At 43.0% G+C, this 23,827-nt stretch overlaps 1 protein-coding gene across 3 annotated transcripts in view; it reads right to left on the reverse strand.

Annotated features, from left to right (window-relative positions):
• Window positions 1-23,827, reverse strand: part of col11a1a (collagen, type XI, alpha 1a) — a 66,241-nt gene that overhangs the window by 34,258 nt on the left and 8,156 nt on the right. Inside the window, exons 4-23 of one of the 3 annotated variants that reach the window (XM_028959214.1) lie at window positions 23,269-23,431; window positions 15,763-15,888; window positions 13,966-14,052; window positions 12,866-12,958; window positions 10,188-10,472; window positions 8,676-8,741; window positions 8,415-8,456; window positions 8,247-8,309; window positions 6,069-6,143; window positions 5,686-5,769; window positions 5,153-5,209; window positions 3,998-4,051; window positions 3,856-3,909; window positions 3,359-3,412; window positions 3,166-3,219; window positions 1,962-2,015; window positions 1,821-1,865; window positions 1,413-1,466; window positions 1,283-1,327; window positions 552-605 (exon numbers count right to left, since the gene is read on the reverse strand). In XM_028959214.1, the coding sequence (XP_028815047.1) occupies window positions 552-605; window positions 1,283-1,327; window positions 1,413-1,466; window positions 1,821-1,865; window positions 1,962-2,015; window positions 3,166-3,219; window positions 3,359-3,412; window positions 3,856-3,909; window positions 3,998-4,051; window positions 5,153-5,209; window positions 5,686-5,769; window positions 6,069-6,143; window positions 8,247-8,309; window positions 8,415-8,456; window positions 8,676-8,741; window positions 10,188-10,472; window positions 12,866-12,958; window positions 13,966-14,052; window positions 15,763-15,888; window positions 23,269-23,431 (1,609 nt within the window). Of the gene's footprint in view, window positions 1-551; window positions 606-1,282; window positions 1,328-1,412; window positions 1,467-1,820; window positions 1,866-1,961; window positions 2,016-3,165; window positions 3,220-3,358; window positions 3,413-3,855; window positions 3,910-3,997; window positions 4,052-5,152; window positions 5,210-5,685; window positions 5,770-6,068; window positions 6,144-8,246; window positions 8,310-8,414; window positions 8,457-8,675; window positions 8,742-10,187; window positions 10,473-12,865; window positions 12,959-13,234; window positions 13,379-13,938; window positions 14,053-15,762; window positions 15,889-23,268; window positions 23,432-23,827 lie in introns of all 3 variants that reach the window. The other 2 variants (XM_028959231.1, XM_028959223.1) reach the window with 2 other exon arrangements.

Genomic DNA, 23,827 nt, shown 5'->3' on the forward strand with positions numbered 1-23,827 from the left:
TTTATATTACTCTCTCTATATATACAGTGCATACCAGTCTGTGAGATACAAACATACACACACACGCACACACAGTAACCTAAGCCAAGTTCCCTGCCCTTGCAGGTGTGTGTCGCTCCCTGCTGGAATTCCAACTACATGAATGAGATGCTTTCAGGCCGCTCTTCCACCTCTGCCTAACTCAACCCTCCAGAAATATTCCAGCACTCTCCACTGAGTGCCCTCTGTGCCTCTGGGTGGGGGTGGGGGTGGGTGAGTGGGCAGGGCACAGTGAAGGGAGGGTTACAGGAAGGACAGAGGTTAGAATAATGGCCTGAAGTGGTGACTGCTAACGGGCTCATCCGCAAGGCCGCTTGATAAAACATTAATACCTGTATAAATTAGGAGGCGCCATGAAGTCCTAAAGTGCATTTTCCAGCAATCGGCCATAAATAGACATGGGAAATATTTACTACAGTAGTATAGTGGTGCACATTAACTGCATATGTTTAATGTCTTTCATTTCATTTTATATTCATTAGTTTTAATGCAGAGTTGCTAATAATACTCACTTGGCCTCCTGGAATTCCCTGCTGTCCAGGAGGTCCTGGCTCTCCTTGTGGTCCCTAAAGAAGGGAAAAAACAATTATTAATTTCTCCACAGGATCAGTTTGTGATGAGACATCTGTACCTGTGTGTGTGTCCAGCACACATGAGACGAGACTCTGGAAGATTAATTTCTAGTTTATAGCTTATATATTTTAAACCAGTTAGTGATTGGTCATTTATTCTTACACGGTGGCTCCACCACCCCCTGCATCAAGTGACTAATAACCTGGCCCATTTCCAGGGCAGTGTGTTTTTACATATTTTTTATGACTATACTAATAATTAATTTGTTTAGAAAATGGATGGAAAGATGGAAACACCAATAATATTAGGCTGCACAAACAAACAGTGATAAATGAGCCATGGTACAGTGATGCATTATGGGGCACTTCTGTCCTCCCATTGTTATTCAAGCATTTATGCCTGCAGTTTGAGTGCAGTACCCAGACAGTGCGAATTTTTAAGCTTCTGCTGTGGGAAAGGGAGCAAGTGGGAGGACTTATTAGAAAGAACTGAGGTGCCGGACACCTTTCAGTCCAGATCACTGCTGCTGAGTTTTGACATTCACAAAAGATGGTTTTAAAATAATGAAAAATATTTTAATGAAAAAAAAAAAAAGAAACAATGTATGCTACTATGCAAATGATGTGGACACTAAAAAATATAAATAAATAGCATGAATAATTATTCTCACCATGTTTCCTTTGGGTCCATGAGGGCCATCAACACCAGCAACACCCTATGAGAAACCATTACACATGATCTGATTCAACCTTCAGTTCCTTGAATGAATGAATAAACGAAGATATGAATGAAATTCTTACAGGCTGTCCAGGTGGTCCCGGAGGACCTCTAGGACCAAGCAAACCCCTTGGACCCTGTTAAAAAGAACGATTGTGAGATTAATTTCATAATATAATGAATGAACGCTTGTGAAATTAGCAACAGATTCCAAAACCTTTACTGCTGACAAGTACTTAATGGGTTTCATTTTGCCTTTAGGCAACAACTCTCTTTTAAGTAAATTAGCTTATTAAGAAAATGTTTGCTCCAACTTCCATTATTCACATGAATATAATTGATTCCCTAATGAAAGGACTAGAAAACCTCCGGCTAAATGGATGTCCAGGAACAGACATGGCCACAAAATGCAATATTGTGCAACACTGCCACCTAGTGGACAATTAAAATCACCACAACAGTTAGGAACATTGTTCTCTGTGAAAACTCACACTCTCGCCAGGCAATCCCCTTGGCCCAATCTCTCCGTCCTCTCCCTAGAGTTGAAGAAAGAACAGTGAGCCCTCTGAAACAAGCATAAACACGGATTAACAGCAAAAAATCTGGGAGAATTCAGAGGAGGCCACACTCACCCTCTGTCCATCCTCTCCAGAGGCCCCAGGAGGTCCGGCTGGACCCAGTTCTCCCTGTCAGAAAATGTAAGCAGAAAAAGTGAGATGTGGGCTGCCCGTCCTGTCCATCAAAACATCAATTTTTAGTGTGTTTCTCAACATCCCCTAATTGACCAAGGGGCTGATTACGAGTGCAGTGGATTCTAAATCTGCAGTCAGCAGGCTACGAATACCTTTCCTATACTCCACCCATCTAGGTAAATTAGTCTAGACAGCCTAGATATTTAGTGAAATGCACCCACTGCACGAAAACAAATGTAGCCCACAATAACCCGTCATTCGAAAAGCACACAGCGCAGCACCAGAATTTGTTACTAATGTACGTTATTACGTTTTTTTTCAGTATCACATCTGGTTTGAGGTTTGATGGAAAATCAATGGTTTTATTTTTCTAATCTCTCAGAACAGCTTATTTAATATCAAGGTCCACTTGATATTAATATTTAAAATTGATATTAATAAATAAAATTACAGAATGTAATCAGTGGCAAGTACAGTTTGTCCATTAGTGTTCTGAGAGTAAGCCCATAAATACTTAACCATAATTCCCCTCTTTATCCAGGATGCAGCGCATTATTGTGGGCTGAAAGAGGGTTTAATAGCTGCCCTTTTTTTAAAAAAAAAAAAGTTGTACGGCAATTTCTCAGTGAAAGCCCTTTGTTTTGAAAAAAATACGCCACACATTTACAGAAGCACCCTCAAAATGGACCCCATCTGGGTGCAAGCATTCAATAATATGCATCTACAGCTAACACCTCTTCTTTTTGTTGCCAACTGAAAGGGCCGGAAATATGTGCCCTAGTATTACTGCATTACATTACAGCTTTTAGCACATTAGGTAAATGAAATGCACAGTGAGCCGTATGTGCATGTGGCCAATGCGACATTAAGGGACAATTTTTCTGTAAGGCTCATTAGGTTTGAGTGCTTTGCATCCAATCTGACAATTGTCAGACTATCATTCAAGTTGCATTACACATGGTTTAAGTAATTTATGAACTAAGATTCAGAAAACAGCCTGACATGGTTGCCAACACGTAACAAGTTTCACTAGTATGTGAAATTGGCTTGAAACAAGTATGCATGTCTTGCAGTCTTGCAAAACTGCCACTTTATCATTCAATTAAACTAATATTTAAAATGGACATCCACTGGACTCACTCACCCTGTGTCCCTTCTCTCCAGGAAGACCAGGAAGTCCATCAAAGCCACGATCACCCTGTCCAACAGTGACATACACAGTGTTACCACTGGTCCTCTGCTCTTGTGTAAGAACCTTTAGCGGAGAACCTTGGCATGTGCTTTAGCATGTGTGCAATTCAGAGTTAAGGAAAGTGGTAGATGGTGTAGCTCCGTACCTTGGATCCCGATTCTCCGGGCATTCCTCTGGCTCCATCAGCACCAGCCCGACCCTTTCACAAACACACATAAAAAAAAAAAAATCTAATTCATTCTGTTTTCAGGACACTGGCAATGTCACTAACCAGCAAGAAGTGATGAACACAAACTGATCGTGATTTCCCTATTTTTTCATCCCTCTCTTTTTCTGTCATTTAAGTTCCTCTTGGAATTATTGACCTTGCCAGTTGGTCAGAGAGTTGAGAACATCTGGTGTCCTTCTCTCCAGCCAATCAGACGATGATATCTTTCTGGAGCTCTTTGATGCCAGGGAGCAGTTTGCCAAGTGGTCTAATTTGACATTCTCCAGCAGTCTGGGGAGATTTGTTTGTTACTTTTCAATATCCATAAGTTGCTGTAACCCCGGCCTTTGTTTGGCTGCATGTTGGGAAATTTCTGCTGAACACTAGCATCCCAGCATGGCAGATAAAGCTTCACGAAGATGAAGACTGCTCACCCTTTTGCCAGCTTTTCCCGACTGTCCGGCAGGACCTTGGATACCCCTTGGGCCCTGAGAAGGGCATTAAAAGAATACATTTAAGCACTAGCAGTTTTTCTGGATTGAATCAGATCGACGCTGTGACTTCCAGCAGTCTTACCTGTGGACCTGAATCTCCACTTTCTCCTTTAAGTCCAGAGGGGCCAGGAAGACCCTGTTGGGAGAGGACAAGCGCTAAATCATCAACATAAAGTACAATGAGAGTTTTTTAAAAAGCAGCTGAACACCTCAGTGACAGACAGCAGATGGCAATGTGAACCATGTTTTATACAGTGACTGAACCATGGTTTGGGATGAATAAACATGAATCCAATCTGTTGATTTGAATGAGCACTTTCATTGTTTTGCCCGAAACGAAAGAACTCCCGCCGGGTGTCAGGCAACACGGTATGTCTTTTTAAAACCATTTAACAACCAGTGGCAGGACTACACATTCGAAACATAATAACTAAATTTAAAATATGTTTAGTTCTAAAACCGTACAGCAGATTAGCAGGTTCCACAAAACGCTACGCAGAGGACATGGAGCATCTAATCTGTCTGTCTTTTGAATTACACTTCAGCAGACTTGCAGCTAGTGATTTAGCAATTACCGGCATTCATTTTCAATTCACAAACGGCTGGATTTAGACGCACCCCTAAAAAAAAAAAAAAAAAAAACACTAAAGCCTGTCATTTTTCGACTTATTTTACAGTCGCCTCCCTTCCTAAAAGCAACTTCAGGCGGAAGGCAGACGCACAAAAGTGCTCCTAGACCTGCAAAGTGTCATTAAACCCTCTATCCTGTTCAGTGGTCCCCTGCCCATTTCTATTTCTTTTAGAGACAATTTTAGGTGCTTTTCCCCTTATTATCCTGGTCCCATGATCATAAAAACCAGACCCTAGCAGAGGTAATTCCTGCTTCTCTGACTAAAGTGGCGCTGCCTCCAGTTAAATGGAGGGGTCGTGTATCAACAAGTCCCTGAAACACCGACTGACATGGGGACGGCTGTGAAATTTTCCCTCGGCAGCACTGGGGACAGATAGCAGAGAATGACAGCATGGTTATAATGTCCAGATTTGGTAGAGTGGAATGTGAACAATATGTGTAATAATATGTACAGTATAAGCATATTTATCTCAAACACTTGGCTTTTACGATAAGAAGCGACAAAATCCAGGGGCCCGTAGTGCCTCTTCTTCAAAAGAATGTTAATGAACTGTGTCTTTCAGCAATAGACACTGCTTACTGGGGTTGTTTTGGAGAGAAACTTACCACAGGGCCGGATCTTCCTGTGAGACCCATTGGACCTGGAGGACCTTTCATGGCCAGCTGTGGGGATCAGGCAAAGTTTCAGTCAAAATATACAAAACCTGACATAGTCCTGACATGGTTCGCTCGGCCAGTGTGTTCTGGTGTGTTCTTTTGTTGAAAATTGATGGCCTTTGATGTCTGTTGTCAGTCAGACTCTTCACAGGCGAAATGCGAGGCCTGCTCCCATTCACTCTCAAGGCCGAGCCATGGTGCTCACCGCGAACCTTCTGACACCTGTTGGGCTGGCCCACCCATGGATCATAGAGGTTGGTGATATTTTTAACCACCTCCTGCATCTGTCCAAACAGCCTCCCCTGGCTCGCTGTCCTGCTTGCAGGCTCTCGTTATAGCTCAGACCCCTGAAGTCAGGCAAGGCCAAGCCCCCTCCCCCGATACAATGCCTCCCACCATTCTACCCTAAAGGTTATAAAAGAGGGGTCTATAACCTATTTAGGGGTCTATAACGCTAGTTCCCTCGGCCCCTGGTCACTCACCCGAGCCTGGGAGAGGATGGCCTGAGCTTGGGCCTCCTGGGCAGAAACCACTGGGCCCTTCTCTCCATCTCCGCCGAATCGAAACTGGCAGGACACAGATCACAGATCAGATGGCATGTCTCCAATGTAGGAGTATTTTCTTGAATACTGATACTCCATTTTATTACCAAAAGCCCATGACAAGGATAGATCAATTAGATATTTCCACCCAGTGCACACAATTCATTATGTTTAATTTAAGCAAACCGCCTAAGAAGAGCTTGAAAACATCCTTAATTACAAATGCAACGTCTAAATTAGAATAAAATAGGCTCTTTGTTTTTATCCTACAGGACGTCAATAGGTGATGGCAGGATGGGCATGTTTCAAAGGGAAATGCTTACTGGCAGCATCAGCATGGTACCAGGGGGTCCTGGCAATCCGTCAGCACCAGGGAGACCAGCGCGCCCAGCAGGACCCTGGGATACAGGATAAGAGAGAGGTTGTTATAACTGTTCCTTGATAGAGTAACATGGAAATCAGTTGGTGGTGGCCAATCTTGAAATCTCCCAGATCCAAGTAGCTTTTCTTTAGAAAGGGGTAGGCGGGTTCTCAGGTCAGTGGTTGAGCTCATTTCCATGTTTGGGCCAAGCCTGTTATAGAAATCTCAAGTTTCCATACACTACTCACGTTTCCAGATGATTCCCTAGACATACTTTCTTCAGTGAGAAATGTATGTCTTTGTTAAACAGGTCGAATAAACAGAATTAAGTTGGAATGTCTCTACCCCCACGTGCCCATTTCTGTTTGGTCTGGACGTGTCGTTTTTTATTTCACAGAAAAGCTGCAATCTCATTTGAAACAGGAAACATATGGAAAAGTGTGCTCATGGAAGGCCGTGGTTCCTCTCTAGACAAAGGGCCACTAAATCGGGCACGATGTTCTCAGGTGTCTAGCTTGAGGGCAGTAGACTTTGCCGCCAGTCTCTGAACCCATGACCTTGCGGCTAGCTCTGGGATGATGCAATGTCTTCTGAATTTCTAAGAGTGCTCTTTGGGGTTTTGAAGGCATAGCAAATGCCTTCAAAAAAAAGGAAAATGGGGAGGGGGGTGGGGGGCAGGGATTTATATGGTAATATAATTATCATCACTTTCTCTTAAAACCCTACGCCACTCACTCACAGTCAAAACAGTCATTTTAATACAGCCACAAGCTGACAAACCCCAAAACCAAAAGCAGCCCTACCCCCCACTCAGTGTCACCAGCAGACCCTGCTGCATGATAGACCACTAATGGCACAAGACGACCTGCTGACCTGTCAGTGAAGTCTTGACAAATAACCAGAATTAGACAGAGGATGCGGACGCCAAGTATAGAGACACCACATGGATACAAAACACCACAGGATGTTTATTGCATTTAAAGCCATTAGAATACTCATCCCTGCTACTGCTGGTACCTTGGTTTCTTTTTCTCAAACTAATTGCTTCCATGTGTTCCACAGCCCATGCATTTCCTATAATTATGTGCTGTGCATACTTTGACTAGTACACTGGAATATTTTACAGATGCACACAATGCACATGCATATTCTATTCATTGTACTTCATTACTGCAGACCACTATGCAATGTTGAGTAATGCTTTAACTACAATTTAATTTAAAACCGCTATGTTTTTTAACTGTTTGGAAGTTTGAGTTCTTCTTTAGGTAATTGTACACGTAAAGGTGGGCCAAGTTAACCAACCAGTTCATTACAACATGGTCAGTTTTTGTTCATATTAGTTACCATAGTAATAATAATACTACCCATTTTATTTTATAATCCCTTATGAGACACCAGCCTTCTAGGGACTCTCTTTGTGTGGTAAAGGAATGCTTTTGTCTTGTAAAAGTTCTTTAAACAGCTTTGTATGCATTGGGGGAGCCTGAGAATCCAAATGCACAGTCTAATCATTACAGGCCTTCAATGCGACGGTACACTTCCCTGAGGCAGACAGCTCCAGGGACCCCTTCCCAAGGGCACAGAGCCACTAAACTAACAAGACGAAGATGTTTCAACAACAGCAAGTATCAGTCCCGGGAGCCAGCAGTTATGCTAACAAAAAAAAACATTTTTAATAAGCTTTGTTCCTTCCCTACAACCTTTTATCTATTCTTCTCTCCTTCATGCTTATTCCCTTTGCCACTCGATGCTGCCTCTTCCTCTAGACAGTCTGCATTCTCTGAAGCTGAATGGCATTCTCTGTCTTTTTAGCATATCCGTAAATATCTAGACTGTTTTGGTCAGACATTTTCTATTTTAATCAGATTCTCTTCCTCCAGATTCTCTCTCTACATTTCAGACATGTTATCTTAATGTTACTTTATAGACACAGAACAATGTCTTGTACTGGATAAATATCCAAACCCTCCACTAACCAGCACCATAGACAGCTCCTATTTAATATTGAGCAAGTTAATAACTACATGGAATAAATACATGGAATGGGAGACTCTGGTATTTAATAGAGGTCCACATTGAATTAGCTAGGCTTGAATCATAAAATGTCAGATCAGGTTCTGCCGCAGCAGAAACGTACCCGTTCACCAGAATCTCCGGCAGGGCCAGGAGGGCCTTGGAGGCCAGGTGCGCCTGGAAGACCCTAAAGATACACATTAAAACAACACATGATGAGGACATTAAGAACAGTTTTTTTGTGGTCGTCGGTATTGCTTCATCCAACGTGAGGGTCAAAAAATGTACTTACAGCAGGGCCTGCAGGTCCCGGAGGGCCTTCAATGAGCATTCCCTAAAACAGGACCAGAAGGAAGGTCTATATTTAACAATTCAGGTAAAGTCCACTATGTCCACAGCCTACTTCAGCTGTGCTCAGCATTATATTGCAGCGTACAGCTGCTCTTCTGTTTCTGCTGATGCTGAGCGCAGCCAGCAGGACAGGTGGGTTTCGGGAGTTATTAGGGTCATTGTTCGCGCTGATGAAGCCTTGGCTTGGTGGCTTTTCACTTACGGGCTCGATGACAGCGGGTTCCCCCTTCTCTCCCTTCTGGCCCAGATAGCCGACGCCGCCAGCCACCTGCAGATACACAGCACAGAACTGGATAAGCCTGAGGACAAGCTTAGGCTTAATTGGAATGTGAGATAATAAAATGAAAAAGTATGTGAATATATAAAATATGACACAGCAAAATTGTTCTACCATGTACCACTGTCTCTTTTATTTTCAATTCATGGTCTGAATGTGGCAAAAATGTATGTATATTTTATGAATGGCTATTTCATTCGAAATATCAAAATAAAATCTGTATCATATTCTTAGACATCCACACTACTTATTGTTCATGTGAGGTAATGAATGTGGCTTGACAGTGCTGTATGATATGAGAATAAACGAGCAGAGAGATATTAAATGGTGGGTGGAGAAGCTGCACATGCTGGCGGTGGATCAGTGTGTAGTCGCTTATACAGAACGGAGGAAAAAACTTGGAATCCCCGACTGTGTGACATGGAAAAGTAGTAAAGGGAGGATGTGGATTTATTCTGGCCCATGTTCAGGTTCCCATCGTAAATTTGGGTTCTGTAGCTGTCCAGACCTGCAAACTCCCACTACTGCTGATTCACTGTTTACTGTACTGTTGTCCATCTAGTGCACGGGATCACCCAGGAATATGTGGGAGTGTGTGTGAGTCTCATTGAGACCTTACAGAGAGCAAGAGGGAAACCACCCCCCACACACAGACACAGACAGGCCTTAAAATCCCATTGAGAAAAATCTAAGAATGTTTCATGTCTAACAATGTCTCGGTACGTGCAATAAACACACTCAGTGGCAACATAGTTTTAATGGGGGAAATAAGGTCATTTGTTTTCCGTTCATCAGAATTATGTTGGACTTGACATAGGCTATGCAGCCATTACATGGACGTGCTAGTGTAGTCCGCACTGACAGTTAAATAATGTTATTTTCATTTCAGGAGGAGCAGAAGGTGGTGCTCTGGAGACAGATGAGGCTGTGGTATGGGCTAATGACCATGCCCCTGGGCAAGAAGGATGAAGCACTGACAGGTAGCTCATTTAAAACAAAAAAGGGAGGAGGGTTGGACAGAATGAGCAGAATGTGAGAGTGGACACGACTCAACCTTCATGCAGGGGAGACCTTAGAGAACACAGTGACAGTGACGTCCTCTGTGGTTTGCGTGTTTGGGAAAAACAACACAAAGAAAAAAGAGGAAGGTTGGACGAAATCGAGAGAAAGTGACACAAACAGAGAAAGGTTGCGTGAAGAGAACCATATTTACACTAAAAAAACAACAAGTGAGAGTTAGAGTTAGCTGAAGGAACTGGAGGTATTTTTCCGGACACAGCAGGCTCCACACACGACAAAGACAGCCTGCCCATGCCGTGGCGGCAGAGACATGTGACAGAGGTTTGGGTGCAAGTCGAGGCAAGACCCCATCTGAAAAGCCCCTTCGCAAACTCCCTCCATGCAGACACACAGGGTGCTGGGGTTTGCCATACTTACGGTGCTCTCCGTGACGTCGGTTTGGACGGCGGCGCCAACGCCAACCTCATCGTCGTACGTGGCCACGGTTGGAGCGAGACCCTCATACAACCCATAATCATACTCATGCCCGCCCAGCTCGTTTGCGTCATACTCCTTAAGGTTAACGTCATACTCCTTAAAGTCATACTCGCTCTTTGCCGGGTCCACTGCTTCCTCGGGCTGTGCATTATCCATGGAAGGCTCCGGAGCGGCCTCGGCCGTTCCGGGGACAATTTCATCAACAATTTCCTCTTCCAGCACAGCCTCACATTACCCAAGCAGCAGAGCAAGGCGTTGAGCAATGGAGGGAAGATAGAGGTTAGTCAAGCAGTTATGACCCAGACTACTCATTTTCTACAGCTGAGCAGGTCAACACAGGTCCAGCTAATGTAAACACAAACCTTGGAATAGCAACTGGGTAACATCTCATTCGGACCACAGACAGACAACCATTCCCGCCTGTCACTGAGCATAATTCTTACTCAGGGTTCATCAGGAAAAAAAGCCTGGTTCACATGTCCTCAGCCCATGAAGGCCCTTTCTAACACCATGAATAGTTTTATGCAGCCTTGAATGTTCTAGTAATTACAGTTTCTTTTAATTGTAGATATAAAGTAAATAAAGGCCAAATGAAGTGTTACCCAGATGTATAGCATTATAAAGCATTTTAAATGCTGCCATTTTTTATCAATTGCAAGAAAATATATCACACCAGCCTACAACATACTTTGAATTATTCTAGGCATTAACTAGCAGTAAACATAATTAAAGGAGCATTGTGCATGAGTGAATAAAAGCTATAAAATTAAGGTTGAACACAATTAAGCTTTCATTGTGAAGTAACTTAACTGAATTCAGCCCTACTTCTAAAATGACATCAAATTATTCTTAATGCTCAAGGTATGCAAGAATGCAGAGAGTTGGTTGGCCCAGAAAACTGACAATTAATATTAAAGTGAGGTTTTCGGTTTCCAACATGTTCACTCTGCAGTTTGCATAATGCCGCAGCCATCACAAACCTTCACAGCAATCTCATTAACACGGTCAACAAAAGGGTTAACACCGGGTGCAACGAAACATCCTTTGAGATAAAATGTATTAAACTCTTGGTCCAATTCTGATGTCAACAGCATAAAACTGATTATAAGAACATTATGGGATAGTGGAATATATCACAAAATACATATTATGAAGGTACAGGTAGCATTTCTGGAGAATAATAAGTCTTTGTTCTTTGATTGTATTGTATATATATATATATGTGTGTGTGTGTGTGTGTGTGTGTTTGTTTATATACACACACACAACATGGTAGGTATTTTCTCTATTTCAGTGTCACTGCACCCATGTTCCCGTAAGACCTTGCGCTGAAGATTGCTGTAAGAGGGTGAAGTGAGGTCCCCTTCAAATTGGCAGCATCAGAGCTGCTTTGTCAAAATGGCTGCAGATGTGAAGCAGGCTTGGGCTGGGGAGTAATTGCTTTGATAACTGTATCTGTCCGGAGGTGCTGGAACCTCATGTATGGCACCTTTCGAAAACCAGACGTGTTACCCATAATACCTTTCCAGAGAACACTGACCAGTGACTTTGTCAGTGCTGGTTAAGGCTGCATGGATGTCAGGAAAGTTAGAAACAATCTAAGGCTTTTCATTTAAGAAGCCGCAGGTTTTGCTGCTGAATTTTTCAGCATAAGGATGTTCAATTTCTCAGTGGCCTCAGAAGTTTCGGGTTTCTCTACAAACAAGACAAAGCTGTACTGTTGGAGCATCCTGTGTGGTAGATGCTTTGTACTGAGTGCTGACAGCCATCCTTCGTCCAGCATGGTTCTCATTACTATTAAAAGGACTTTTAAAAACTATTGTTAATAATTTCTTAGCCTTGAGCAAAAATCACAAACATGCCAAGAAATTCTAAGGAATATATTTTCAAAAAGAAATCACATACCCGTTGTTTCAAACAATAACCTGTGTCGCATAAAAAGGACTTTTATTTACTTGCTAGTCTACAGCCCTGTCAGCAACAATTTGTTTTACGGGTGTGTTGTACTCCATATATTCATACAGATTGAAGTTATTAGCAAAAGTGAATTGGGTGACTGTTTCACCCGATGCAGCCTTAACCATAACTGACTTAAACAACGTAAAGCTTCACACCAAAAGAATGGTAATCCACTAAGACTCATAAACTCAAAAAGAAACACATAATAAACATTATTCCATATCTGAAGTGAATTGACCAGACCTAAGTTGCCAAGCTTTATGTTGTTCGAAAAAAATGTTTATCATTTTACAGCATTTACCTGATTTGAATGCTTTTTTGATCATTTGTACACATTGTCCTGCATTATCATAGACAAATGTAGACAGATGCTGATTTTTGAACTCAGACTCCTCCACTGGGTTCAAATGAAAATTTTCCAATCACAATTAATCACTCAAATAAGCAATTTCATTCAGATAAATGCTGAAATCTGCTAAACTCTTCGACACCGGTTCCTGCAGAGTTCTGCTGTTGAGGTACTAAGGCTTTCACGTTGTTCTGTCGTCATCATTTCATACCCCCTGCTTTCATTGGGCTTTCATCCCGACCACTCGTTTTTTTTTTTTTTTCTGGACAAAGAAAGCAAGTGAAATAAGTGTAGAAAAGTCAATATTTACCTCATTGGCTCCAGTTGTGGCAATGGGAGACTGAGTTTGAGTACCGTCTACTGTTCCGTAGTCAGTATAGTATTCGCCATCTACATTGTTTACCTGAGGGTGGCCCATATTGAAGGGAAAGAAAAGAAAGAAGTTTTAAATAAATAAATAAATAAATAAATAAGAGAAGTGGGATTAGCAGGGGCAAGCATGGTACTGGTGTTATTTGCCGCGGTCTCTAGAACTTTCTATGCCTCCGCTCGGTTGAAAGTCTGGGGATGTGGAGGTGGGTAAGGGTTAGGTAGCGCTTCAGACTAGCATCAAAGACCTTCCTTCATTTACGGAGGAAACATCTTGATGTGTTCTGATCGGGCCTACAGGTACTTTTACCCCTAAATAGAATGGTTTCTGTGGCGCTGTAGCCTGGTAGCCATGACGCTTCTTCTTGGCGGGTAAATTTTGAGCAGGTTTTTTTGGTGTGGTCAGGAACTTAACAGGCTTGGCTTTATATTTAACAATCTTTTTCTTCTTTCTCTGAAAAGTTGCAGTCAAAGAAAAAGAAATACAGCCCACATTAGCACAAAGACAGATAAATAAAACTAAACAATGTCCTTTTAATGGACAGACAGTCGATCAATTAAACTACAAGTAGTAGTCCTTAGGTAAAGTCATCTGCCCAAGTTAAAAGACATTTAAGCATGGAGTGTTAAATGTTTGTGAGATGTCAGTATCACCCGGAAACTCATAAAATGCTTGAAAAGTTTGAATTTCACCCTATTTAACTGTTTCAAAAACCCACATGATCTTCACAACTTAAAAAAAAACTATTCACAACACATATTAGTGACTTTGGACTATTAAATGAGGTTGAATGCCAAAACCTAAAATATGAATGAGGCTCTATGGATAGAACAAGCAGTAAAACTGTTGATGAATGCAAAATAATAATAACTGCAAACCAGTTTGAAATGCCGGCCCATCCCAGTGGCGTATGCATATAAAGTTTTCACAAAATCAGATTTAAAAATCTGGTACATTCTTTGTGCCTAGTCAATTACAAAACTAGGATAAAACTGTTCTCAGGTAGAAAAAGCAACACATAATATGATAACCATTTTTACCTGAGGTTGAGTATATTCCTCTGTCTCTTTGGCAGTTTCACCATCATAGTACTCATATAGGTCTCCGTAATCTGACCCAGTAGCATACTGGAATTGGGAAGGAGAGAGAGAGCAGGCAGAGGTGTTACCATGTCAAGAATGTATTTGGAATAATACACTTCTGTATCTTTAAATTATGTAACGCATCCACTGGACACATTACATAGTGACATGGTAAAATAATTAATGTGATTCAAAAGTACTGTTGCTGTGCTTACACGCAGAGAAAATCAGTACTTTCATGAAGCAAAAAAAGATGTATTAATACAAAAGCATTAGTATAAAAGTGGACTAGAGCCCTGTGCCATGTTTCAACCATTTCTATTAGGTCAAACATGTGTTGAAGGGCAAAAATGGGTCTGTAGCTTAGTGTTAAAATAAATAAAAATGACAGTGTTAAAAAAAAATCTTTGTGGCTACCAAATGTTTGGCCTTTTCATCATATGGACATTTTAATTAACTGGAATTTAAATTACAGACTTGCTTCACAAAAGTAATGATGATGAGATTAAAAGCACCCCCCCAGTTAGTTTTTGCCACATATATTTTATTAACATATTAATGGTACTTCATGGTTTTGTGTTTATATTACCATTTTTTTTTATCAGAGGGGCTTTATAAAAAAAATGGCTAAAATACATTTATAAATTATAATTAATGAATAGGTTTGTATGTGTTTTTCTGATTCTGTATTTTAGTTCAAAGCATTAGCTGCTGTTTTTAAAGCTCTACAGGATTTGATGCAGCGCACGCCTGTGACACTCCATCCATCACACATGAGTTAGTCCCCATCCAGCTGCTGGGCTACCAGGAGCACTCAGGAGCGGATGTGCTGGCTGCCTTCCATGAGCCTTTTTGTATCAGGAGACCACATGGAGAGGTCCTGTCCTGCCAGAACCTTCAAGACGCCCTCTTGCATTACACAGCTCTGAGACTCGGCCAAATGCTGCAGAGCGCAGGGTGAAGACATCTAGCAGGAGCCTGGCCATCTCTCGCTCCCTCTCTCCAGCACTCACATGACCTTTAGAAGGACTGGGACTATAAATGGCTAATTGACGATGCCTTAACTTTCTGGGCATGAAATAGTAACATAAAAAAAAAAAAAATGAAGCACAGTGCAACTCTGCTGAGTCAGCAGGGGACTTCACACTGTCAGCATTTCACATGGAATTTTGTTTTATAAGAAGGGCATTTTGCAAGATTTTTGTACACCAAACAACAAAATAATAACAAAATAATTGTTTGTTTCCAAAGCTGCATCCACCCAACCTTAATAGACGAAAATCGGTTAGAATGATGATAATAATAAAAAACTTTCATAAAAATGTACACCTACATCTCGACCGCCGATGTCTCTGCGATACAACTTTTGGTGAATCTCGTGTTAGCTAAGCATGTAAGCCACGTACGTCATCGCTTCCTCTTTCCAGTATTTCTAACAGGTCTGCACAATGCATTAGCGGGCACAATTCCCAGACTCCTCGAGAGAGAGAGGGGGAGAACTCAGACGTCATGGTTTTTTAAAGAATTTCCACCATAGTCTGTCAGACAGAAATAGCGCGTCTGTCTGCCCAACAATGACTTACTGCAATGCGTGATGTTTTAAAGATAGATGTAATTTAGCTGCTGAAAAACATAAAGTCACTTTCCAAATTTTCCTGCACAAAGCAGCGAGATGGATGGCCCTTTGTATAGGGGCCAGGCCGCTCAGGTGGGGTAAATCCCTTGGCGACGCCCTCGGGCCATGTCCACACTGACCTCGTCCTCGGGTTGCTGGGCTTGCAGGTTGCTCTTCTGGGGGGTTTCACAGTCAGGGCTGTAGTGATCACAGTAGTCGTAAGCTGCTTTGGAATCAGCCACGATCAGCAGTTGCTGGATGTCGCCCTGGGGATGAAAAGAGGGAGAATTTTGCACCTTTGGGTCTTTAACGGTGACTCTCAGCGATGCAGATGCGTATTATCATGCGTATGTCTGATAAATGTTGTAAATATAAATGTAATTATCACTTCTTCAGCTCATATATCAATAATATCACAACATCATAACAAGCATCTGTTAAAAAAAAAAAAAAAAAAAGGCACACAGATAAGAATCTTCTACATTCTCTGCAAATGGTAGCTAAGGGTGGAGATGAAGAACAATTCTGTAATTTCTAATAATGCGCAATCTTCAGTTGCATAAGAGACCATAACCCGTAACAAAACAGTTAAGACAGCTTGGACCAGTCATCTTAATGTATTAGATTCACTCATATGATATGAATTCAACTGAAACAATATGAAATTAGCTCTATAACTGGCAACAGGGTATGAGAAGACAAAGAGACTCTCGAATCTTAACCCACGTGTTCCTATGCAGCTACATATGCACTGTGTTTCCAGTCTCTGGACATCCGTTCAAGCTCCACATTCTCAAGCTTCTCTGCATCACAGGAACGTCCGTCCTCCCGCTGATTAATTAAAACAGTGCATACCACCCAGCATGGATCCATGCACATACCCCAGACAGCCCAAAACATCCAAAATGTTATTCCTCCCCATGTGTTCAAGGAAATTAAAGCAAAATGCTCCATAAAACTCTGCACAGAAACATCTGGCAAACATATAAAAGTGCTCAGGTGATGTCTCAGCCAAGCTAAATCGGGGGTCGCCGCGTCGACCGCAATTTTTATGAGGACAGTCTTTTGATGGCGCGAGCTATAATCCCACGAGCGTAGTCCACTGCACAGTTCGAAACATCTGCAAGAGATTTTGGCAAATAGGCCACAACGTGCGAGGAACGGGGAATGAAATGCACTGGCGTCCATCGGAGCCAAGCGGATGGCGAGGTCGGCTGCCGGCCTCAGTGGTCTGGGAAGTGAGCCGCCTTCCCTCCCAGCTCCGGGGAATCAGCTGCGGTTGGATTATCGCCCTGCCCCAGAGAGAATCCTAAAAGTTATAACTGGAAGACATAATAACACATTCTCCGCGCTGGGCGAGTGTGTCGGGGTACTTGAGGTTCCCGTCCAGGTCTTGGCAGGCACTTTTAAAACACCATGTTCCCAGCAACTGTCTATGCGACGGGCGAGAAGAGTCTATTGTCCCTGGGATTCGAGTTTTGTGGAAGGCCAGGGCCCACGGGGGGTTCCACATGTTGGCTCACACATCTGGATCGCTTTTTTTTGGAGCCCATCATAATTTAACTCCCCACCCCCCCACCGACTCCTTTTTTTTTTTTTCTGGAATGCCGCGTTGCGCTGCGATGGCATTCCCCACAAAAACGCTTAGCCCGAAGCGGCGAGGTAAGCTGCGCAGCTGACTGGTCGAGTTTCACGCTTGGCGTTGCTCGGCGCGCTGCAGGAGACACTTGGCTTTGAGTGGCAGCGGTGGGGTCTGAGCGAGAACTCAGAGAGTGAATCAGCAGGCTGGAACACGCCAGGGATCGTGTCTGCTGCTGTATGCGTGTGTGAATACCTGACAAAGTCGTATATAAACAACCAATTGGTCAGGAATGCCTGACAAAGGAAGTTTTATATTTCAAAGCTACATAAGTTGTCATTACATTATTATTAATTGTGTGTAATAATACCATGTCTCTGGAAAGAGGAAACTCCTTATTCCAAAAAATGCTGAAGCATTACAATGCCAGCAACGGATGCCAAGCAGCAACCACAGCAAACTCCCAAATTAGAAATAATCGCACACGACCTGAACCAGTATTATTCACGGCTGCATTACAACCTGTCACCTGTGACCAGAACGGCAAATAATCACCGGGGCACGAGAGCCAAGACCGGCTCCTGAGGATTCCAGGGAGCCGAGGCAGCAGGCTAGGCACCGTAGACGTGCGCCAGCGGAACCCTGGGAGTTCAAGCTGGAGCCTGACTCCAGGTGATGTGTGTTGCATCATTTCTCATTAGTACAGTAAAATCCCAGCGTCCAGTTTCCTGCTTATTAAAAATCCATGTTTTTCATGTCCATCTGTCACAATAAATAGAGAGAATGGTGTGACTACAGGGTACATGATGTCACTGTCTTACTATGAATACTTACTTTACTTTACTTGGTAAAATCTAAAAAATCTAAAAAAAGCTAAACCTTCATATTCGTCACACATACAATAAGGTTTCCTTTTCATGTTGATAATTATGGCTGACGGCTCCTGAAAACCAGACATCTCAAATTAGGACAAGTTTTCCTAATGCTGTGAAAAAAAGGATTCACAATCCAACAACGTCTTCATTTAAAAAGTTTGGCGCTAAAGAGTTTTTTTTTGTTTTTTAAAGCATTCCCCCATTCCCCTTCCATTATATTCTAATATTTTGACATGCACTGGTATACGTGATGAACAGAAAGAAAGGATGGGGAGGAGAGAGAGGGAAAGGCTGAAGGAAGTAATCTAAAAATGTAAAGGAGGGGTGGGGCATTGTAAAGAGCAGCTGTGTGTCGTGCACACCTGTGCTGCATTAGCCCCCATATCTTCCTCCTGCAGGTTGGGGAGATGAGGGGCTTTGGTTGTGTTTTTGCTGGCTGGCCTTTCATCCGCGCACACTTAAACACGCACGCATAAAATATGCCTTCGTGTAATCTGAGTTGTGGGTAGCATCAGTATTGAGAGCTGCACGTGTATTGACCCTGACAGAGAAATAAAAGGATTCACAGTTGGGCGCTAGACGGTAGACGGCACCCTTCTGAAGGTCGCAACCTCAGCGAGATACCTGAGACCCTCGCTCAGACTCAGCCCAACAGGGGACAACAGCACTTATGACTCTCTTTTGTCCGTGTTCTTCATGGCCCGGCAGAAGAACCAAACACGACTGTACGAATACTGTAGATAAAAAAAACCCCGGACGTGACCATAACTGTACGTGGGTTATTGCTCCAAAGTAGAACCAGACAGTTAGAACCACAGGAAGAAGCCCCAGGAAACTGTTTGGCATGACAACAGAAGACCTAATAATACCACAGAGGCGCTTTGTGCTGGAAGTTCCTGTGGCTCATGCTGTTTGAGCTTACGTGCAATAGGTCTCTTCTTTCTTTTAAAATGCGGGCCAACTTTCTTAAAGTTTTAAAGGACGGTCAACGAAAAGGGGCGGCATCTGAAGGGCTCGAGAGATCTTGTTTCCCCTCTGCTCATTTGGATGCACTACGGGTTTAATTACAGAACGACCGCAGCACAAACGACTGGCCCCAAAATCAAACCAGAAGGAGGTCTGACCTTTGATGTACCCCTGCCCAGGGCTGCGAGCCTGTCGCTTAGGTGACACACCCACCCCCTACCTATTAAAGCCACCCTACACACACACCCCCCACGGCGCACAATAAACTGTTGAGCGCTACTGAGCAAGCGCCCGTGCCAAAAAGCAACAGGGCCTGACAGACCAGACAAGGCCAAGCTCTCCAGATTCAATCAAACACAGCCTCCTGGTGGCCCACGGGGACAAGCTCTTGCAAAATTAGCACCTTGAAAATGCAGGCAGCCAAGGGACATCGGCAGGGTCCGTTTCCCCCCATGAAACATTCGCATCCATCCAATTCTGCCTGTCTGATTCAATTTTCGAGGCATTTCATCCATCTGCCTGTCTGAATTCAACCACCAACCAGTGCGCTGTGACACAAAGACCAGCACTAAGCTCACACGCAAACACCAGCAGCCCTCGCCCAACGTGCACAGCAGGTAAGGGGAGAGGAAGGGAAAGGGATAAAGAGGGATCCAATCCATATCTCTGACAGCTAGTGTCAAGCGCAAATGAATGGTCTTTCTCATGGCCTTGGCTTGGTAGGGGTGAGGGGAGTACGTACTGGGAAGAGCTGTAGGGCCATGAAAGGCCCTCATTCATGAGAAATGCTCCACGGCAACCCACAGAGAGTCGAAATCTGCCTATAATGACCAAATTATACACAAACATTTTTTTAAAGCCTTTTTTCAAACAACCATTTTCTTCTCTAGAGCGATTTCCTGGTGGATCTCACACACCCTCTTAAGGCATTTTTAACCCCAAAAATGTCTGAAATTTGAAGCGGGTGAATAAGCAGCTATCCCTCCGAAACACTTTTTACAGAGTCTTGATTCAGCCGAGGTGGAGAATGCATTAGGGACTGAGGTTTCTCAGAGTCGGGCCAGGTATTTCCTTCATGTTTCCCAGAGTACACTTCTGCGGTGGCCATACAGAGAACAGATGAAGCCTCTGTTCCAAAATTACACTGAGCGCACTGTTACACATCCTATGGGCCTCACTGTAGGGCCATTTCAGTTTTGACTAGATTAACCGTTTTCTGAATAGCAGTCAATATAATCTCAAATTACATCTTGAAAAAGAAATATTTATGAGCAGAAAAATATTTCAACATCTGAATTGCTGGTCCAACACCATAGAACAAAATTCCTCTAAGAAGAGTGTAGCGTAGGTAAACAAGAAAAAGAAGACATTCGGGACCCCTCCTCACTTTGGAATGCAATCCCCAGCTCACATCTGGCAACCATTGATGAGCTCTGTCAGCACTTCCGAGTTCTGCATCCACCCAAATCATGCAAAAGTGTCAAAGTGATCAAGACACCAAGACTTAGCTGAGCAACCAGCGGCCCAGACAATGGAGCAGAGACATGCCACACGGTAGGACAAGGTGGACACCCCGTCGCCATGGAAATAAGACTCCCCGCACAAAAAATGGCTTTGAGGCAATAAACAGCTACGTCAGCCATCAGTCAAGCCCATGCCAAGAGAATAATGGAGTCTCCGTCCTGGCTCCCCACCCCCGCACCTCGCAAGCAAACGAAAGTTGCCCAGGCCAGAGGTGGCCTTTCCTTCACCCACATGCAATGTATTTCAATCGCACGCGACAACTAGTCATTGTCTGCCATTGTTTACACGGCGGCTCATTTTGACCCCCTAGTTTACTTCCTTTCGGTATCATGTGCGAGGATACGCAAGCAAGTGGGGCAAACACACAAATCACCGAGCAGAACCAGTGTGTTGAGTGGGAACACAACACAGCAGACAATGGCGGATGACCCTGGTGTTAAAACTGATCAAACGGATATCCTGCCATAAAAAAAAAGCCAATTAGTGTTAAAGAAGTTTTTTTTTTTGCTTTCACTCTCACCATTATCCTAAATGATTCCAACGTTGCGCTACTAGACAATCATCCCAGTTCTTGCAACTCCGCTTACCTACCAGCTACATTTGACCTTCAACAGTCTCATCCCTCGCTTTTTTCTAGTATATCTTGCAAAAGTCTTTTTTGCTCACCAATGTGACATCATCTAGAACGAAAATATATAGTGTTCCAAAAATGAAATTATTGCGGAATATATAAAAGCAATTTCAAAGGTTTCAAGTCACCTCTTTCTTGACCAAATGTTACTCATTAAAAGGCCTATTAGTCTGTCATTACCCTGTTATAAACACCCGTTTTTTTTAATCCCTCTTTATAACCCCCAAGATCTCTGTGTGAAATGCGTGCCTACTAAGCTACAGTCTAAATGTAGATTTACTGTGAACTGGGGCTGATCCAGCCTTCGCCGACTGTAATTACAAGGCAGAGGACGCCCTCGCAACAGGAAGTGATGGAAAAAAGAGCAGCTTTAAAGCAAGCAGGAGTCACACAAGGCCAGCCTTGTACTGTCCCACACAACCTCACGTGCGGGAAGACCAAATATCCCATGAATATTGCATATTGCATATAAAGGAGCCGGGCAGTCTATCAGGTAGGTAAAAACTAGACTGTTCACATTTATCACATAGCACTCTCCATGACATCCAGATGAAATAAACCATTCAATTACAGAAGGTTTCTTCCAAAAGGCTTGAATTAAAGAGCACTGGGGAAAAACTAAATTTCTTAGAAAATAACAATTAATCACAATTCATGGATAAATTAATTAGACCAATTAGATAGGTAAGCACAAGCAAAACACTTTAAGACTGATGGCTTTATTTGGATAATGCTAAGGCTGCCACAAATTTGGTGTTTTGAGGATGACACTCTTCATAGTAGATCTTCCACACAAGCAGTAATGTAGGACATTGAACAAGTGCCTCACAAGCCAGACCTATTTGCATGCAACGTTTTTTTTTTTTTTTTTTTTTTTGAAAACCACATCTGCTGTAGACATGCCTCATGAAATTAGCGAACACTAGTGAACATTAGCACCATTAGTGGCTTATTTCATCTGAATGGAGCATTGTTGAAATAAAGGCCAAAATGTGTATGATCTGAACATCTTCCTAACAGAGATTCCGCTCCCAACATTATCCTCAATCATCCATCCTCCTCCACTCCTTAACCAGGACTAAACCCCTGTATGTTTGACTCTACCTAAAATAAAAATTGAAGCTGAATGAAGCTGAAGAACATTTAGGAGCGGCACACCCGATAAGACATTAATAGTGCATTAATGCATTTTCAATTCACAGGTTTCAGTTAGCACATTTTATTCTCCAAAAATGGCTTTGAAAGTTAGTTTGAAATGACATTTCATTTTGATCTGCCATTGCATCACACTGTTTCATTAGTTTAGTTTTCAGTGCATGCCTCTTTACAGGCCTGTAAACTCCCCGCCCTGTGCATTTTATTTGCAGTAAAACGTAACTGCTGCAATTTGGAGCTGCCCATATGGTCCCTTAGAGTCCATTCTGGCTGTAAATTTAAACGCTGGGAACAAAATATATCTGGCTTTCTGACTTTGAGACACTGGCTCATTCTCATATTTCCAGCTCTTAAGAGTTCATCTTAATGCCAATATTTCTTTTCTCAACAAACCAGCAACAATTTAAAATTATGAGTCCCACTGAAACCAAACATGACCTAGTGCAAGACTGAGGACACTACATGTCTTCTTGAAATTCAGCAGTCTTCCCATATTAGTGGTGGCCTAGTGGTTAAGGAAGCGGCCCCGTAATCAGAAGGTTGCTGGTTCGAATCCCGATCTGCCAAGGTACCACTGAGGTGCCACTGAGCAAAGCACCGTCCCCACACACTGCTCCCCGGGCGCCTGTCATGGCTGCCCACTGCTCACTCAGGGTGATGGGTTAAATGCAGAGGACAAATTTCACTGTGTGCACTGTGTGCATCACGTGTGACTATCACTTCACTTTCACTTCACTAAGGAAATAGCATGACAGGAGCGTTTTCTGTGAACATGTAGATAAGCATTAATAGTTCCTTCACCGGTGACCTATGTTGTTCAGCTTTGTTTTGTATGCTTTGGTTGCCCATTGTATGACCACAAGATTATCGTTGCCAGGGTAGCAGAACAAGGGGTCAAAAGGTCAGTCGTCCCTACCTCAAAGACTTCTTCATCAAGCATCCTTGTCCCAAATACGGTGATGCCGTTGGTTTTAATGATGGGACGGTCACTCCTTTGCAGTGGTTTGGTGATCTTCTTCTTGCAGTCCACAATGATGGTCACTGTCTTCTTCTCAACACTGATGGCTATACGATGCCACCTGACATGGAGAAGAGCAGAAAATCACATCAGAGTTGGGAAAGAGTGAGCAGAGGGTTAAAAAAGCCAAATGCACATTGCACGTGCGCCAAACCTCCTCAAAGCTCTGGACAATTTGCGATTGCATTGGAGATATTGCATTCCAAGCCTTCCTTGCAAACCCTCTACCCCTCCCCAACTCTGGCCTTGTTTAACACAGGATTAAACTCATTAAACCCAGAAGTAAATCCTCCTTCTAGGTTAGTCAGCATGACAGACACTGTGAACATTGGGGAAAGTGTGGCTCAGGGAGGTGGGCCGGGGAAACGGAGGTGTACAGTCAAAACATTGTTCTGAGGACTTAAAGCCTGGTAAGGCTGCCTCCAAGGAAAGCATGCATAGTCCCTTCAGGTTATCA

This window comes from Denticeps clupeoides, chromosome 2, assembly GCF_900700375.1.
Source record: "Denticeps clupeoides chromosome 2, fDenClu1.1, whole genome shotgun sequence".
NCBI classification, from domain to species: domain Eukaryota; kingdom Metazoa; phylum Chordata; class Actinopteri; order Clupeiformes; family Denticipitidae; genus Denticeps; species Denticeps clupeoides.